This window comes from Lolium perenne, chromosome 7 (genome assembly GCF_019359855.2).
Source record: "Lolium perenne isolate Kyuss_39 chromosome 7, Kyuss_2.0, whole genome shotgun sequence".
Lineage (NCBI taxonomy): Eukaryota > Viridiplantae > Streptophyta > Magnoliopsida > Poales > Poaceae > Lolium > Lolium perenne.
The window spans coordinates 183,838,000-183,856,627 of NC_067250.2; the positions used below are offsets into that span (position 1 = coordinate 183,838,000).

At 46.2% G+C, this 18,628-nt stretch overlaps 2 protein-coding genes across 2 annotated transcripts; one reads left to right on the forward strand and one right to left on the reverse strand.

Annotated features, from left to right (window-relative positions):
* Positions 1-1,289: 1,289 nt before the first annotated feature.
* LOC139833778 (uncharacterized) lies at positions 1,290-5,906 on the reverse strand. Its single transcript, XM_071824122.1, has 6 exons — positions 4,694-5,906; positions 3,981-4,090; positions 2,547-3,410; positions 1,988-2,087; positions 1,522-1,747; positions 1,290-1,431 (listed from the first exon to the last, which is right to left on the reverse strand). Exons 1-6 carry the CDS (start codon positions 5,904-5,906, stop codon positions 1,290-1,292), a joined length of 2,655 nt encoding a protein of 884 aa, XP_071680223.1.
* A 5,580-nt stretch (positions 5,907-11,486) lies between these two features.
* LOC139833779 (uncharacterized) lies at positions 11,487-17,419 on the forward strand. The gene is made up of 4 exons (XM_071824123.1): positions 11,487-11,766; positions 11,877-13,667; positions 14,931-17,135; positions 17,253-17,419. Exons 1-4 carry the CDS (start codon positions 11,487-11,489, stop codon positions 17,417-17,419), a joined length of 4,443 nt encoding a protein of 1,480 aa, XP_071680224.1.
* The last annotated feature ends 1,209 nt before the right edge of the window (positions 17,420-18,628 follow it).

Here is an 18,628-nt window from a genome sequence, read left to right on the forward strand (position 1 = left end):
TGCGGCAAGTCAGACAGATACTTCGCATGATCCAATTATTAGCACAAGAAAACAGCGGGAATAATTAGGTTACACTATACTACTAACTAATACCACCGGCGGAACATGCGTTACGTACACAGCGCTGCGCATAACAACATACTGCAAGCAACCTACCCCCCAGAATATCATTTCGGTGGCCTGCTTCTAGTAAGGCTGAAGAATATCGACCACTGCCAGTCTACCACACACATGCCACTCCTTGTGATTGTGTGCAGGTGCTACACCTCTGTCTGCCCCTGTTACATGTTCATATCCATCCCAATGGTGGCCCACACGTGTAAGGGGACTCCCCAGCTACCAACCCCACCACCGGTGTGTACCCCCAATGTGCAAATGCACTGAACCAGATAGATGCCAAGTAGAAGATCATGATAATGCATTTAAATAAACAAGCATATACTAATATGAGGAAAAGATGGATGGAATCAAACGGTCAGCATACGTTATTTGCGGACAGACATAGACTAACCACTAGTCCAACTAATCACTGAAAAAAAAATTAGCCCATTAAGACCGAAAATATTAACCTACTAAGATCTGCGTAAAATGCCCGCGATCAAAGCAGACATTGGTGAACTTGAAATGTGGAACAGTGCCATAATCTCATTCAGAACATAACAAAAAAAAATACACAATTCCTTGATTCTCCTGGTATCGATAGTTTGAAAGATGGACTAATCAAACCACTAACGATGACACTAATTTTGTTGAATGCATTGAGCAATCAACGATTAAGAGCCCCATTAACTAGACGCACCAACCAGACCGCGCAACGGAACAAGATCTGTCAGGTCGCAGGAATAGACAACATCAGAACCAATCAACTGAATATATACACCAACATGACCTACAAAATCACACAAGGAAATCGGTTTTAATTTGGAGGAGCAAAGCAGAGCATGCAACCAAGCTAGTGCTTCCCCAATCCCCATCACCTTGGCCCCATGAGTCACACTGGCTGCCAAGCATGGACCAGTGTAACTAGACACTTGAGCTACTGGTAAAATACTACAAATAATAATAATGCAGCGTACTATGCTGATATATACTACCTCTGTCCAGATTTAATTGACTTCTATCAATACGGTGTTAGCGATCTGGGTAGAACGAGTACCTTGCCTCGGCCTCGGTTACGTGTTTATAGTATCGGAAAACGTACAGAGTTTGTTACAGGGAGATTACAAGGAGATTGTACCGGATACGGTACATACAATATAAAAACTGAAAACATATTCTAACATCCTCCCTTAATCTAAACCTTCTAAAAGGTTGAGATTACGTTTGAACTCATCGAGCTTCTTCACTGGCAGAGCCTTTGTAAAACCATCAGCCACTTGATCTTTGCTTGAAATAAAGTGAATGCCCAATCTATTGCTAGCAACTCTTTCCCTGACAAAATGAAAGTCAATTTCAATGTGTTTAGTGCGAGCATGAAACACTGGATTTGCAGACAGATAGGTAGCTCCTAGATTGTCACACCAGAGACTTGGTTTTTGTAACAATTTTACTCCAAGTTCATTAAGAAGAGCTTCAACCCAAATCAACTCAGCTGTAGCATTAGCTAGAGCCTTATATTCAGCTTCAGTACTGGAACGAGATACTGTAGCCTGTTTTCTTGCACTCCAGGAGACCAAATTTGGTCCAACAAATATAGCAAAACCACCTGTAGACCTTCTGTCATCCAGACAACCTGCCCAATCTGCATCTGAAAAAGCACTTAGAAGTGTAGATGACGATTTTGTAAAGGTAATCCCAAGTTTTAATGTATCTTTCACATATCTGAGGATCCGTTTGACAGCTGTCCAATGTTCTGTAGTTGGAGCATGAAGAAACTGACAAACTTTATTCACTGAAAAAGCTAAGTCAGGCCGTGTGAGGGTTAAATATTGCAAAGCTCCAACTATGCTTCTGTATTGAGTACAGTCTTCAGAGCCAAGAGGTGTACCATCTGTGAGAGATAACTGTTCAGATGATGACAAAGGTGTAGGGACAGGTTTACAGCTATGCATACCAACTTTCTCAAGTAACTCTGTGGCATATTTTTCCTGTGTCAAGAGTAGACCATTGTGCACCTTTTTTACTTCAATACCAAGGAAAAAGTGTAGGTCTCCTAGATCCTTGATAGCAAAATTCACATTCAAATCTCGAAGAAGGGCATTAATAGCACGATCTGAAGACCCAGTAACTATGATGTCATCAACATAAATCAAGACAAACATAGATATACCTGACTTCTTCAAGAGAAATAAAGAAGTGTCAGCCTTTGATGGTGTAAATCCAAGTTCACATAGTTTAGAACTCAATCTAGAATACCAGGCTCGAGGCGCTTGTTTCAAACCATATAGAGCTTTGTCAAGTTTGCAAACATGATGCGGAGCATGAGGGTTCTCAAAACCTGGAGGTTGTCTCATGTAGACCTCCTCTTCCAGAACACCATGAAGAAACGCGTTCTTGACATCTAGCTGCCTTAGACTCCATCCACAGGAAACAGATAGAGACAGTACAATCCTGATAGTTGCAATTTTTACCACAGGACTAAAAGTATCCTCATAATCAATGCCATACCTTTGCTTGAACCCTTTTGCAACCAGTCTTGCTTTATATCTGTCAATAGAACCATCAGCCTTCTTCTTAATTCTGTATACCCATTTGCAATCAATCAAGTTTTTGCTTCTGTTTGGGGGAACAAGGTGCCAAGTCTTGTTCTCAAGGAGTGCATTGTATTCTTCCTTCATAGCTTTACACCAATTTTGATCATTCAAAGCTTCTGTAAGTGTTAATGGTTCACCTGTAGAAGACAACATGCCATAACGAACCGTGCCATCAGTATACTGTTTTGGATTGCGTATACCTTTCTGCAGCCGAGTACGAACTCCAGGTGGAGAAGGTGGAGGTGGCGAAGCAGCAGCAGAATTGTCAGAATCGGTGCCAGAATTTGCATCATTCGAATTTTCGTCGGAGCTTTCTCCCCCAGCAGCCGAGCCCTCAACAGAGCTGGCCACAGAAGATCCAACTGAGCCGGCAGGGGACACGGCGCCAGGCGAATCTGGTACTGCATGTGATGATGAGGCCGGGCTCTCCACGCTCGGCGAGGCAGAGACACGCGGCGATACGGAAGGGGACGCAGGTGCACGCGGTCCCCCGGGCGTGTGGCCGTCACGCGCAGGCGGGACAGGCGAGGCCTGCCCACTGTCTGACGCGACAGATGGCGGATCTTCCTCGGGATCGACAGAGTCAGAGGAATGTTCAGGCATATCCACCTCGTGTTCTGTGCTGGTTTCGTCGTTTTGCGTCTGATGGTCATCAACAGATTCTGGCCCATTTCCTTCACTGTTTTGACTGCTGTTTTCTTCAATATGTGTAGTTTCCTGCAGCACATTAGTAGTAGACACAATAGGTACAATATGGGCAGTACAATTTTGAGCACTCTCATGAGAAGAGGAAGATGGAAGGAGAAGAATCTCCTTTTTAAGAAGGGCACCGGCATTTGGATGGAGGGATGCAAACGGAAAGACGTTTTCATCAAAGACAACATCGCGGGAGATGTATATGCGACCTGTAGAGATATCTAGACATTTTACACCTTTGTGAAGAGGACTATAGCCAAGGAAAACACATCGTTTGGAACGAAAAGCAAGCTTTCGTTTATTGTAAGGACGAAGATTAGGCCAACAGGCACATCCAAAAGTTCTAAGGGCATCGTAGTTTGGTGTGATATGAAGAAGGCGTTCAGTGGGGGTTTCAAAGTTGAGCACTTTGCTAGGGAGCAAATTTATGAGAAAGGTGGCAGTTATAAAAGCTTCATCCCAGAATTTTAGTGGCATGGATGCATTTGCAAGTAAAGCAAGACCAACTTCAACTATATGATGATGTTTTCTTTCGGCTGAACCATTTTGTTGATGAGCATGAGGGCAAGAGACATGATGTGTAATGCCAACCTTCTGAAAGAAACCGTTTAGTTTCTCATATTCACCTCCCCAATCTGTTTGCATAGTAACAATTTTCCTATCAAACTTGCGCTCAACAAATTGCTGATAGTTAAGAAAAGCTTGATAAACATCAGAACGCTTCTTGAGCAAATAGATCCATGTGAATTTACTAAAATCATCGATAAAGCTTACATAGTATGCATGTTTTCCCACAGAGAGAGGAGCAGGGCCCCATACATCAGAAAACACTTGCTCCAAGGGAGCAGTGGAAACACTAGAAGAAGTGGGATATGGTAACTGATGGCTCTTGGCCAACTGACAAGAGTCACAAACATATGGGGTACTCTCTGGGGTGTAAGCTATTTTATTTCTCCTAAGAACTTGTTGAACCACGAATGAAGATGGATGCCCTAAGCGGCGATGCCATGTGGATGATGATGGCTTTATTGTGATGAAGGCGTGCTTGGCGGTCTCATGAAACATGGGCACCAAGGGATAGAGACCACCCCAACAGGGGCCCCTAAACAGAGTTCTTCGAGTTGCTTGGTCCTTGATTAAGAAAAAGAAAGGATGAAACTCAATAAAGACATGATTATCAAGGGTAAAGCGATGGACTGATAAAAGATTTTTAGATGCACTAGGAACATGAAGAATGTTGTTTAGATCAAAGGAACCATGAGGAGTGCGCAAAACTGAATTACCAATATGACTAATGTGCATACCTGTGCCTTCAGCAGTGCGGACTTGATCTTGGCCATGATACTTGTTGGCGATGAGAAGCTTGTTCAGTTCACTAGTAATATGATCAGTGGCTCCTGTATCAGTATACCAGTTTGTGTCAACACCATATGACGCAAGGTTTGCTCCTTTGTCACCATCATCTCTGTCCTTCTTGTCATCAGAATAACGCCACCAACAAGCATTTGCAGGATGGCCATGCTTCTTACAGATTTGGCACTCAGTGTCAACATATGGAGTAGGGACGCGGTCTGAACGACGTCCAACTCTCCGACGGTAACCACCACCATCCTCTCGGTGTCTGGCACGGCGATCCTCTCTGCGACCACCCCGACGATCATCACGACGCCAGGTTCCACGACCATCAACTCTGCGCCCGGTTCTTTGGTCATATCTGTATCCACCGCCACGGTATGGACCGCGGTCTGGGCTGCGAGTCCGAGGTGGTGGAGGAGTGCGGCCGCGGGGCGGGGGTGTACGGGCACGAGGACGTTGATCACCACGTCGAGCCAGATTTGCAGAAGAGACAAACGAGCCATTCTCTTCAACCCCGTTGCGCATGTCATAAGAGCTCAGCTGCTCATAGAACTCCTCTAGCGATGTACCCGGATTTCCATTGACTGTGGTGATGAGGGCATTGTACTCTCCTTTGTCTAGTCCATGCAACAGATAACCAAGAAGTTCATCATCTTCAACCGGTTTCCCAAGAGCAGACAATTCAGATGCAAAACCCCTCATCTTGGTGTAATATTGGTCCGCTGTCAGGGAGAGTTTCTTAGTGTCATTGAGTTCGCCTCGCAGTCTTTGTGCCTTAGTGCGGGAGGCAGTTTTGAACATAGCTCCAATGGCAGTCCAGGCCTCGGCAGTGGAGGTGACGTCAAGCAGATGGGAAAGGATCTCCGGCGACAAGGTGTTGAGGAGGAAACGGAGAACCTGTTGGTCTCTGGCCATCCACTCTATGTATGCAGGATTGGGAACTTTGGACTTGTTCTTCTCTGAATCCTCAACTTCAATGATTCTTGCAGGTGCTTGATCCGATCCATCGAGAAGAGCCATCACATTAGCACCACGGAAGGCCGGGAGGACAAGAGCTTTCCACAGCAAAAAGTTGTTGCGCGTCAGTTGTTGAGCGGGAGGAGCCCCCAGGGCAGCGGCAAGAGCAGAGCTAGACATCCCCGACGAACTAGACGCACTCATGGCTGTTGATGAACAGGATGATCACAAAAAACCGATCTAGGTTTAGGGTTGTAGTAGTCCGGCGGCGACAGCAGAGAACTGATGTAGCGGTGGGTTGTCTGTGTGGCGGTAGCGGCGGCGGCTTGAGGAACAGCGGCGGCGGCAACGGCTTGTGTTGTATCTGGCGGTGGCGGCGGCGGCTGAGAAGCAGCGGCGGCGGCGACGGCTTGTGTTTGTCTGGATTGTTTGGTTTGATCGTGGAGGCGCGGTGACGGCAGCAGGGAACTGCGGTGACGGCGCGGATTTGTTTGGGTTGTGGCGGCACACGGCGGCGGCTGATTAGCGGCGGCGGCGGCGGCAGCTAGGTCTGGGAAGAGGGCGGCTCTGATACCATGTTAGCGATCTGGGTAGAACGAGTACCTTGCCTCGGCCTCGGTTACGTGTTTATAGTATCGGAAAACGTACAGAGTTTGTTACAGGGAGATTACAAGGAGATTGTACCGGATACGGTACATACAATATAAAAACTGAAAACATATTCTAACATACGGTACTTATTCATTAGCCTTCCCTCTCCCGCGTCGATTAAATAGGAACGGAGGGAGTAGATGAAGAGTACTCATAGAGAAACAGTGCCGGGTAAGCGAGCGAGCATTCTGGCCAGCCGTTGTAGCATGGCGCAATTGTAACTGCCAATCAATTGTCTCACCAGGATCTTGAGGCGTCCTGTTCTGCCATTACCACTACAAGAAAGAAGTCATGTAGAGACGGCTAAATTAGAGACTAAAGACGCTAAATTTCATCTCTACGTGGTTGTAAAGACGCTACTATAAAGCGTCATAGAAACATCTTCTAGTGCACCGTCTCAAATACCATAAGGACACATTGTGAGCGTCTCAGACATAAAACATGACGTTTTCAAAAGCGTGTTTATGCTAATAGAGGCACTTTGAAGAGGTCCAACAAATCGTCTCTACCAACATTGAGTCGCTTTATTAAATCCTTGAATGGCAAATATTTTGTGTTATATATAAATTAATTTATTTTTAAAATCTTTTAGAAAATTTGAATAATGCACATAATAAGATTAAAATCAAATTCTATTCATCAAACAACACCAGACATTACGAAAGTACATTACACAATGGAAAAATAACTATTACAGTACATCATTTGATGACAACTGTACTTTACAAGTGAAATGTGCATCCTTACAGAGATTTGCATACATGACTAAATAATACAATAATTTCCGTTATGTAATTTTCTAGGCATGAGATTAATCTATTGGGTCTCGAAATCAATTTCTGTCTTGTAAACTACTTCTTCAGACTTTCTTTGCTCTCTACTATGCGGTTTGAATAATCTTTCACGAACAGTATCCTTCAGAATAACATCTACACAAGAAAAAAATCATTAGGCAAAATATCAACAGGAAATGACTTTCCGTGTGATTTTGACAGCAACATAATATGTTTATGAACTCAGAGTGAATATCCCGAGTAAATACCATGTGCAGCAAAAAAAAAATCTGGAGCTCCAATCCGATAGAAGAACTAGGCACATATACATACTAGACGAGTCCAGCAACACGCGATCCAGTTTGCAAGGTAAATCCAAAACGCAAAGCATCAATTCTAGTACATAATTCGAATCTGGGTGAATATAAAATAATTAAAAAGTAAAGAAACTTTCTTCTGATCGATGCAATTGGGGTCATCCACTTTGCATTGGCTCGTTTATTATCCTCCGTGCAAGATCTACATCAATATCGATGGTCAGCGGGCAAATACAAGGATGAACACTAATCTGCATCGTACAAAAAAAAATCTGTCAAAGATCTTAGAGGGGAGAGGCGGAAGATGCACATACTTGCAGACAGGAATAATGAAGCAAGGGGCAATCAACAGTTAGAGCAAGTACAATAAGTCCTAGTCAGCTGGCTATAATGATTAAAATAATATAATGTTGCCTAATTGGAGGAGAGAGAGGAGGAGAGAGAAGAGGAGTGGGCTCTTAGAGCAAGTACAATAGAGTCCAGTCAGCTGACTATAAGACATTAAATAATATAGTTTAGATGAGTTGGAGGAGAGAGAAGAGGAGAGAGAAGGGAGGTGGGCTACTATGCAATAGCCAGCTCTTGCACGTGCTCCTAGACACTTTGTGAGAGTGAAAGGTGGACCATATGTTAGTAAAGTGCTTTATTTTTATAGCCAACTATTATACATGTTAGCTATAAGATGACTACAAATGATATATCATCTTGTTATAGCTAGCAGTTGACTATACTATTAGAGCAATTCCAATAGTATAGCCGGTTGTTGGCTATAAGCAAGATGCCATGTCATCTATAGTTAACATGTAGCCAACAGGTACAATAGTTAGCTATAAGAATATACACTTTTTCAATGGATGGCCCATCTTTCATTCACACACCTTGCCTAGGAGCACGTGCTAGAGCTAGCTCTTGCATAAGAGCCCACTTACATTCTCTCTCCTCTTCTCTCTCTTCCAACTAGGCACAAATATATTATTTTAATCCTTATAGCCAGCTGACTAAGCCTTATTGTACTTGCTCTTAGAATTGCTCTTATGCAAGAGCCAGCTCTAGCACGTGCTCCTAGGACTATGTGTGAGTGAATGGTGGGCCATGCACTAGTAAAGTAGCACAATTTTATAGCTCACTATTGTACTTGTTGGCTCTAAGATGACTATAGATGACATGGCACTTGGCTTATAGCCAACAGTTGGCTCTACTATTGAACTTGCTCTTAGCAGTTGATCGAGTCCGGCAGGAAGGAACAATTAATCTTGTCCAACACTTCAACGCCATGGAACAACTAATTTATTCGTCCAGGAACACACCAGACTAAACGACGATGGAGTCTAGCGGCTAGTTGTGCATCCTCGGAATCGTCGTGGCATGGATCTCCGCTGAAGGCTACAATTAGCACCTAATTAAGTCTGGCGGAAGGGAGAGTTACTCCTAGCTAGAGAGGTGCACCGCGATTGGATCGGGTGGTGCCGTGGTGGCGGCTAGGTTTAACAGGGGGTGGAGGGTTAACAACTTAGTTATGAGAATGGTAATCGTGGGCTAGAGGGGACTAGAAAGTATTATATTATTATTCTTTTAGTGAAAAATTAATCCTGCAGTTTAGGACGATATGTGCTTCGTCTGAATAAACGTCTTAAAAAACAGATCGTCAACGAATATAGGGATGAAATAGAAAGCGTCGAATGCATAGCGTCTCTACATGACTCTTTTGTTGTAGTGTACACTTGGCAGTAGGCACATAGGACTGAAGAACCACTGAAGGTCTAAATCACAGAGGCTATATCAGCAGAGTGTATGTGCTGTTTTCGTTTAATAAATAACTAGCAGGGTTGCCCACGCATTTGCGCGGCTAGATTTAGTTATTCTTAGGTTGTGTAACATATAAAATATATTATGGCAATTTTTAGCTTTTCTCTTCCACTCTACTTTTCCATGTGTTTATCTTCCATATTTCCATACTTAATAGTAAAAATATCTATTAAGATTTAAACCTAAACATTTCTACATGTATCCAGATTTCATCCTAGAAAACTTTTTTATGCACCTTCTTGTTTGGTTTAATGTGTTTCACGTCTCTTCCAATTTGGATAAAATCACAAAATGAATCATTTTCATGTTGTATTTTGCTTGATAATCTATATAATACATTATATCTACTATCTGTATGTGTGATTTAAAGCTACAAAATTATTCTCTCTCTCTACACTTTAAACTTGTCCTATATGGTCTAGCAATAATACAATTTTTTTTGCAAGAGCTCACAATTTCTTTCGATATATTTCTTTCAAAAAACCATAATATAGATTATCTTACTTTATCGTGTTCATGTTATTTTTCAAATTTCGCTTCCCCGCTATGGCATGGACAACCTCATCACTTATCTCAGATATTGGATCACCATTATTCTGGTCATGGTGCTTCTCCTGCATTTTTTCCTTCAAAACAGTAGTTATGGTTACTTATGTTCAGCAGTCTAATTAAACAATCCATGCATATTAATAATCTAAGACATGCTAGATTGACGAACATAAAATATATTTTATAGTATTCCATATATGAATTGAAGGTTCATGGATTTTGTGAAGAACTTATAGAAATAATCTTGAATCCGTTAAGCACAGCTGCATCTTCTGCTTCATACATTAATGATGACCGCGTCGATTGTCCTGCACGCATGTATGCATCCAGTGTACAATGTCCGGAAGATGCATGTACCTTGTTTCTTGCATCCATCCTTGGAGAAATTTTAACCTAGTGAAAGTTATTTGTATCTTATATGCTCGCCTAATTCCTTTATTAGAAAAAATACAAACCTAATTCCGATCTATTAAGCTAAGCTGTGGGGTTTCTGCTTTGTACCTGTCCCGCATGGGTTCCCGCCATCCTTCCCTCGAATCAGCTCAGCCCATTTTTTCCCAGTGAGCGCAAGACAAGGGTGGCTCGCCAGAAGCGGCTAAATTGAGTGTTATTCCTCCTCATACAGCTTTTCTGGTGCTTTAAAGTTCGTGCGATGTTGGGAATATTTTTCCCGTGGCCATCCAAACCCCCGTTTTTCGTCTCCCACGATGCGAGAAAACGCATTGTTAGCAACCAATGACGTCCTTCATGTCCCTGTTGCTGGCGTGGTACCCTTAAAACGATGCCTTTTCGCAATCGTCGGAAGTCGGCTCGCGATGGGCCTACTATGATGCCCTTGTTAGAAGTATAATATGTAGAGGCGTATACGTAAGACTAGGAGTCATCATCTTGTACTACAAATTTATCCCCTCCCCTTGTACCTCTATATATACCCAACAAGGGTCCAAGCGATAAACACATAATAATTAGGGTTCTATATTTTCTACATGGTATCAGAGCGGTTAGCCTCACGGCGCCGATCCTAGGTCTCCCACCACTTCCGCATCACGCCGTCCCTGGGGAGATCTCTCCTTGGGGGCGCGGCACCCGGTCTCGATCAAAGATCGGATCGGTTCTTTAGTTTAGAACTTAGATCAAATTCGAGTTCCTAGCTTAGCTCCAAATTTTGAAATTCTCAAATTCCCAGATTGGATCCCATTAGCTAGAAATAAAATCCCTAAATCTACCAGATTCATTGTCCTCGTCCGGTCCAAATCAAGGAAAAAAATAGCGCGCTATAACAAAATACCGTCGCCCGAAAAATACGCTATTGGCGTGTTATAACGCTGAAATAATGTAGCGTGGCATGTCCAGAAACGTTATAGCGTGCTATTAGCGTCGAAATAGCGCGCTATTTTTTTCCATGGTCCAAATCAGTGAAAAAATTCGCATCAGATTGATACGCCGGCGCACAGGTTACCCGCTCCGGCGCTCCGCTGTCCGCTCGTGCGTTCGAGCCGCGGTACACATGCAGAGGCCGCGGCCACGCGACTTTCTTGTTTCTTCACGCGCGGCGGCGCGGGCATGCAGCAGCAAGTTTCACGGTACGTACATGCAATCAACATGGGATTCACTTTTTCTAAGTGGAGAACTACTGGAGATGTATGCGTGCTTGTGCACGGGCGTGCAGCCGATCGAATCTCAGGCTCATGCAGTGCTGCCGCGACCTCCCGCACCGACCAACAATGTCATCGCGACTTCGTCAACACCAGGATCTACACTGCATCGACCTACACTGCACCGACCCGACCGTCTACATTAAGCCGAACAACTATGTCAAGCTATACGACTACACCATGATATTTGTCGATTTCTACATCGCCAACTGCATCGCCAAGGTCTACGTCAGCATGGTCTCCGTCGACATCCTTGTCAACAATGTCGTCGCTGCCTACGACACAAAAAACCCGCTGCCGTCGCAGAACCGCTGTCGCCGCCGCGCTACGACAAAGACGTGTCACCGCCGTGTTAGAATTAGATTCGTATACGTATCGTATACGTATTGTAAACCGTATGACATATCATATATATATGTGAAGATCCCTACCCGATGAGGCACATCGGGGTAGGCTCCAAACGTGTTTTTCCTGGTTTCGTTACATGGTACCAGAGCGAAGGTCGTAACCTATCTTATCGCCGTCGTCTTCCGCTGCCCGCCGGCGTCCTCCGCGCCGTGCCGTCCTCTTCCGCCGCGATGGCCTCCTCCGCAGAGTCTCTCCCGGTGACTGATCCCACCTCTACATCAGGCGCGCCGCCGCCGTCTGCTAACCCTGCGTCGCCCGCTGCGATCTCGCCGGTGTCCGCGACTCCGGGCGTGCAGCTGCCGGCGCCCGTTCCCTCCGCGCCGTCCGTGACTCCGGGCGCGCAGCTGCCGGCCCCCGTTCCCTCCGCGCCGCCCGCCGCCCTGCTGCCGCCGGCCATCTCGGTGCTGCCCGCAGACCTACAGGGTCGGTTCAACGTCAACGCGGCCCTCTACACCGATGCGGCGTCGGTTGCTGCGTCTCTCGGCCAAGGATCCGGACATGGCCATCTCCCAGGTTACCCCGGGTACTACCCGGCAGGTTACCCTGGGTACTATGTACCTCCTCCCATGACGCTACCCTCCTTAGGGTTTGGCACGCCGGGGCCAACTACAGCACTAGCGTTGCCCTCTTACGGCTCTACTCCACCTTTGCCGTCGGGCCCTGCTACCGCTACACCGCCGGCGCCTCCGTTTCAGCAGGGGCTCCAACAAGGCTTCCACAATCAACCGTTTCCAGCACATGGCCTGCCACCGGTTGTTACTATTGCCTCGTCGATCACCATCAGGTTGACAAGCGAGAACTATCTGTTCTGGCGTGCCCAAGTCGGTCCGCTTCTTCGCAGTCACATGCTCATGGGATATGTTGATGGCTCTCTTCCGTGTCCTAGTCCTCATGTTGTCGTTACTCATGCCGGTGCCATGCATCATGCGCCCAATCCGGCTCACCAACACTGGACACAGCAGGACCAAGCTATTCTCTCTGGGTTTGTCTCCTCAATGACTGAAGGCGTTCTCGGCATGATCATGTTTTCGGGCACCTCTCGCGAGGCTTGGGAGACCCTCAGTGGAGCCTTTGCCTCCACCTCTATTGCTCGATCCTCTACGATTCGACAGGAGATGGCTGAACTGAAGAAAGGAAACAAGACAGTTAATACTTACTTTCATCAGATGAAGGCCCTCTCAGATTCCCTCACCAGCATTGGCGAGCCCCTGCGTGATGCGGAGTTTGTCTCTTACATACTTGCTGGACTTGATGAGGAGTATGATGCCCTGTACCAAGTGGTGACGAATCGTACCACTCCTATCGCAATTCGCGACTTGTTCTCTCAACTTCAGGCTACAGAACAACGCAAATTGGCTCAGCGTCGCTCGAGTGGCTCCTCGCATTATCCTGCTGCACATATTGTTGCACCCCCTGCACCTGCAGCTGCCTATGGGGCCGGCCGTGGTGGACCCCGTCCCCCCACACCATCCGCCAAGCCCACACCTGCAGCCACGCCCAAGCAGAATGGTGGGCGTACTCCTGTTGTATGTCAGCTGTGTGGGACTCCACGCCATGTGGCCTCTCGGTGTTATAAAAGGTTCAACCGTGATTTCCTTGGTCTTGGCAACGATGGGAGTGTTACAGAGAAGCAACTTGCGATGGCGATGTCTGCCTCTCATGGCTCTCAGGGTGCTTCACAGTCTGTAGACCCGGCGTGGTATGCAGACTCCGGTGCCACTCACCACATTACTAGCGAGCTGGACAAGCTTACTTCGCGCGAGCCCTACCACGGCACTGATCAGGTCCATACAGCTAATGGGACAGGTATGCACATTCATAATGTTGGTCAAGCTATTTTATCCACTCCGTCTTCTAGATCTCTAGCTCTAAATAATGTCCTTCATGTTCCTAAAGCCACTAGAAATTTGTTATCCATGAGTAAACTTTCCCATGATAATAATGTGTTCATTGAACTTCATCCTCATGATCTTTTTGTAAAGGACCTGGACACGAGAGCACCCATCCTTAGAGGTCGTTGCAGTGGAGGTCTCTATGAGATTAAAGCACCTGTCATCAAGCAAGCCCTTTCCAGTGTCAAGGTGTCGCGTGATATGTGGCATCATCGTCTAGGACATCCAACATTACAAGTCGTTCAGCATGTTCTTCGTAGTCATGAGTTACCATCTACACATGAGTCCAATAAAATTGAGTCTGTTTGTGATGCTTGTCAGCAAGGGAAGAGCCATCAGTTGCCCTTTTCCTTGTCTACTCGTGTAACACAGTTTCCATTAGAGATTATTTATTCTGATGTTTGGGGTCCTGCTCAAACCTCTGTTAGTGGACATCGTTTTTATGTGAGTTTTGTTGATGCTTATAGTCGTTTCACTTGGCTCTATTTACTCAAACATAAATCTGATGTCTATGATGTGTTTCTCCAGTTTCAAAAACATGTTGAACGTCTCCTGAATCGCAAAATTATTCATGTACAAACTGATTGGGGTGGAGAGTATGAGAAACTTCATCCCTTCTTTCATAACCTGGGCGTCTCACATCGTGTGTCTTGTCCCCACACACATCAACAAAATGGCACCGTTGAGCGTAAGCACCGTCACATTGTTGAAACCGGTCTTACTTTATTGGCACATGCATCGGTTCCCTTGTGTTATTGGAATGATGCTTTCTCTACAGCTTGTTTCCTTATTAACAGGCTTCCTAGTCGCACCATTGCGATGAAAACACCTCTTCAGAGACTTCTCAATGAAACACCTGACTATACCTTTTTTAAGGTGTTTGGGTGTGCTTGCTGGCCACACCTTCGACCCTATAACAATCATAAACTTGATTTTCGTTCGAAGAAGTGTGTGTTTCTGGGCTATAGCTCTCTTCATAAGGGCTACAAATGTCTTCATGTTCCGTCTAATCGTGTCTATATATCTAGGGACGTTATTTTTGATGAGAACGTTTTTCCCTTTGCCAACATGCCCACCTCTCATGATCTACCCCCTGTGTCGGAGTCTTCTTTACTTTCAGCTGACCGCTTTATGGATGTTGCACATGCCTTGCCCTTGCTTGCTGACCATGGTGCAGGTATTGGACGCGGAAGTCGGCTCGATGTTTTTACTCCAACACCATCGGACATTTACATCGATCATGGTCTGCATGGGAGTTCCTCGGGCTATGTGCAGCCATGCACAGCTCCTTCTACTGTGCAAGCCGAGCCGGTAGCTTTCTCGCCTGGCAGTTGCTCCGCCTCGGGCTCCGCGCGCCCCGTCCTGTGCTCTGCGCCCGGCTCCACGTCCGCCGGTCCTGTCTCCGCTTCAGAATCAGCTACAGCTGAGCAGCATGGTGAGCTGCATGGCTCGCTGCATGCACAGCAGCAGCTGCTACTGCGTGATGAGCAGCGCACGCGCGGGCTTGCTCCTCTCACTCGCCCGCTGCATGTCCCGCTGCAGCCGCAGGTTTGTGCGTCAGACGACCTGGCAGCACCTACAGGAGCAGACGAATCTTCCTGCATGTCTACACCTGCCATAGTTTCTTCTCCTGCAGGGCCTGGTCGGTCAGCTGATTCGTCCTCGATTATTCCTGTGTCAGCTCCAGCTTGCTCCAATGCAGGTTCTCCTTGCTCCACAGATACAGCAACGCCAGTGGTCACATTACCGCCTCCTGCTCCACCCGCTGGACCTATGACACGTCGGCGACATGGTATACATCAGCCTAAAAAGCGCACTGATGGAACAGTTGCCTGGACTTGTGTACTTACAGCTCATGCGGCACTGAAGCACACTCTTGAACCTCGTGATTACAAAGAGGCGCTTCGCACCTCACACTGGCGTGATGCTATGGAGACTGAATTTTCTGCTCTTCAAGCAAATCAGACTTGGCGCTTGGTTCCTCCTGTTTCTGGTGTGAATCTCATTGACTCTCGATGGGTGTTCAAGGTGAAGCTTCATGCAGATGGTTCTATTGAGAGATACAAGGCGCGTCTCGTTGCAAAGGGGTACAAGCAGCGTTATGGTCTAGACTATGATGAGACTTTCAGTCCTGTGGTCAAGCCAGCTACTATTCGCCTATTGCTAGCCATGGCTCTCTCTCACAGATGGCATCTTCGTCAGCTTGATATTCAGAACGCTTTTCTCAATGGTTATTTGGATGAAGTGGTATATATGCGCCAGCCACCTGGTTTTGTTGATCCTGATAAGCCTGATCACTACTGCAAGCTCATTAGGTCACTATATGGACTGAAGCAAGCTCCTCGTGCGTGGCATGCACGTCTCAGCTCTGTGCTTGGGTCATTGGGATTCTCTCCTTCTGTGACTGATACGTCGTTGTTTGTTCTTCGGCGTTCTGGTGTTACAATCTATCTGCTGGTTTATGTTGATGATATTATTGTTCTCAGTTCTACAGCTGCTGCCATTCCTAAGTTGATCAGTCAGCTTCGCTCTGAGTTCTCTGTCAAGGATCTGGGAGTTCTACATTATTTTTTGGGGATAGAGGTGTCCTCACCCTCCTCTGGCAGTCTTCTCCTTCGACAGCGTAAGTACGCACTTGAGCTTCTTGCTCGTGCTGGCATGTTGAAGTGCGCTCCTGTGACTACACCCATGGCATCTTCTGAGCGTCTTTGCAGTTCTGATGGTGATTTGCTCTCTCCTGAGGATGCTACCCAGTATCGTAGTGTTGTTGGTGGTCTTCAGTATCTGACTATGACACGGCCTGATTTATCTTTTGTGGTGAACAAGGTGTGTCAGTATCTTCATGAGCCTCGCACATCACATTGGTCGGCTGTTAAGCGTATTCTTCGCTATGTTCGTTACACAGTTGATACTGGCCTGTTGTTTCGGTCCTCCCCCTCTACACTGCTTTCAGCCTTTTCAGATGCAGATTGGGCTGGCAATATTGATGACAGGCGATCCACGGGAGGGTATGCTATCTTCTATGGTGGTAATTTGATCGCCTGGAGTGCTCGCAAGCAGTCTACTGTCTCTCGGTCTAGTACAGAATCCGAATACAAGGCTCTTGGTAATGCTACAGCTGAGCTTATTTGGGTACAGTCATTACTGAAGGAGCTTGGTGTTGCTCAAATTCAGCCTCCGATACTCTGGTGTGACAATATTGGTGCTACCTATTTGTCATCTAATCCAGTCTTTCATGCAAGGACAAAGCACATTGAAGTTGATTTTCACTTTGTCCGTGAGCGCGTGTCTCGGAAGCAACTGCAGATTCGGTTTATCTCATCGAAGGATCAAGTTGCTGATATTTTTACTAAACCTCTCTCTTTACCTTTGTATGAGCGTTGTAAGCGCAATCTCAATCTTTCCCTAGTTGAGATTGAGGGAGGGTGTTAGAATTAGATTCGTATACGTATCGTATACGTATTGTAAACCGTATGACATATCATATATATATGTGAAGATCCCTACCCGATGAGGCACATCGGGGTAGGCTCCAAACGTGTTTTTCCTGGTTTCGTTACACGCCGCAGATCCACTGTTGTCGCCGCAATACGACAAAAAACCGCCACCTCCGCAGACCCGCTGCCGCCGCCGCACTACGACAAAAAACCCGCCGCCGCACAATGACACAAAACCCTGCCGCCGCCGCAGATTCCTGCCGCTGCTGCACAAAACCTAAAACCCCACAAAAACAAACGCGCATTTTTTTCGCCTTCGGCGAATACGGTTACACCATATACGACGACTACAACATCGACCACACCTCGACCACATCTACATCACGATCGGCGACCTCGACATCGACATCAAGAACACGTCTACGACAACTCAAGGACTCCAGTCAACAGCGTCCGCGTCGTCACTTGCGCCCACGACACTCCCGCTGTGACTGGGGGAGGGAAGATAAGGAACCAGAAGGAGACGCCGATGAAGACAAGGAGGAGAAGAGGGCGGACCCGCAAGACTTCAAATCCAGTCGCAAACGTCCGCTTCACTCCCGCTACGACTGAGGGGGGATGTTAGAAGTATAATATGTAGGGGTGTATACGTAAGACTAGGAGTCATCATCTTGTACTACAAATCTATCCCCTCCCCTTGTACCTCTATATATACCCAACGAGGATCCAAGCGATAAACACACAAGAATTAGGGTTCTATATTTTCTACAGCCCTCTGCTGCCATTTATCTTTCTCCAACACGAGCGGATCCCCATACAACGAGGTGGAGGAGGGTGCTCATGAACTCGAAGGTGGAGACATTGAAAGTGGAATGCCGGTGTTTTTATCAGGAAAATCAACATTACCGTCGTGGAGGACTACTGTCGGACTTCAAGATTTTGATCCAAGAAAATTGACATCGGCGATGTGTACGGCAAGCGGTGAACAACACAAGCAAAAAGCTAAAAGCAAAATCCTGCGGTTGTGTTTTGGCTACTGGGCAACATGCAGCTGTGATTTTTTTGGGTAATATTCTCCTTTGGTTGCACATGCAAATTAATCATGTGATACATACCCTACGGACGACTGAACTATCGATCAAGTCATTTGGGATTGATCAAGGTATGGATTCAAGCATATGAAATACTGTTCATTTTGATTGAATTTAATGCCGTAGCAACGCACAGGTTTTGTGCTAGTTACTATTAGACAGCGATCGGCGGTGTCCATACGTAAAAAAAAGTCACCGTACGTCAAAAGAAAAACCGGAAGAATCTCGCAGCAATCCCCATCAAAGAAAACTGACCCCACGAAAGGACAAAAACATGCAGGAAATCACCCAGGCACAAACGATCCCGTACGGAGCATCTCACCCCGTTTGGCCCATCACCAGTTTTA

What these genes read in the sequence shown, in the direction of transcription:
- LOC139833778 (XM_071824122.1), bottom strand. Translation starts at nt 5,906, where the DNA reads ATGAGTGCGTCTAGTTCGTCGGGGATGTCTAGCTCTGCTCTTGCCGCT. An exon ending in CCGCACTGCTGAAGGCACAG is followed by an intron (nt 4,091 to 4,693) that starts GTATGCACATTA and finishes ATGTTTATCAAG; the next exon opens with CTTTTCTTAACTATCAGCAA. An exon ending in TAAACGGTTTCTTTCAGAAG is followed by an intron (nt 3,411 to 3,980) that starts GTTGGCATTACA and finishes AATGTGCTGCAG; the next exon opens with GAAACTACACATATTGAAGA.
- LOC139833779 (XM_071824123.1), top strand. Translation starts at nt 11,487, where the DNA reads ATGCAGTGCTGCCGCGACCTCCCGCACCGACCAACAATGTCATCGCGA. An exon ending in GCTGCCGTCGCAGAACCGCT is followed by an intron (nt 11,767 to 11,876) that starts GTCGCCGCCGCG and finishes ATATATGTGAAG; the next exon opens with ATCCCTACCCGATGAGGCAC. An exon ending in CCATACAGCTAATGGGACAG is followed by an intron (nt 13,668 to 14,930) that starts GTATGCACATTC and finishes ACCATGGTGCAG; the next exon opens with GTATTGGACGCGGAAGTCGG.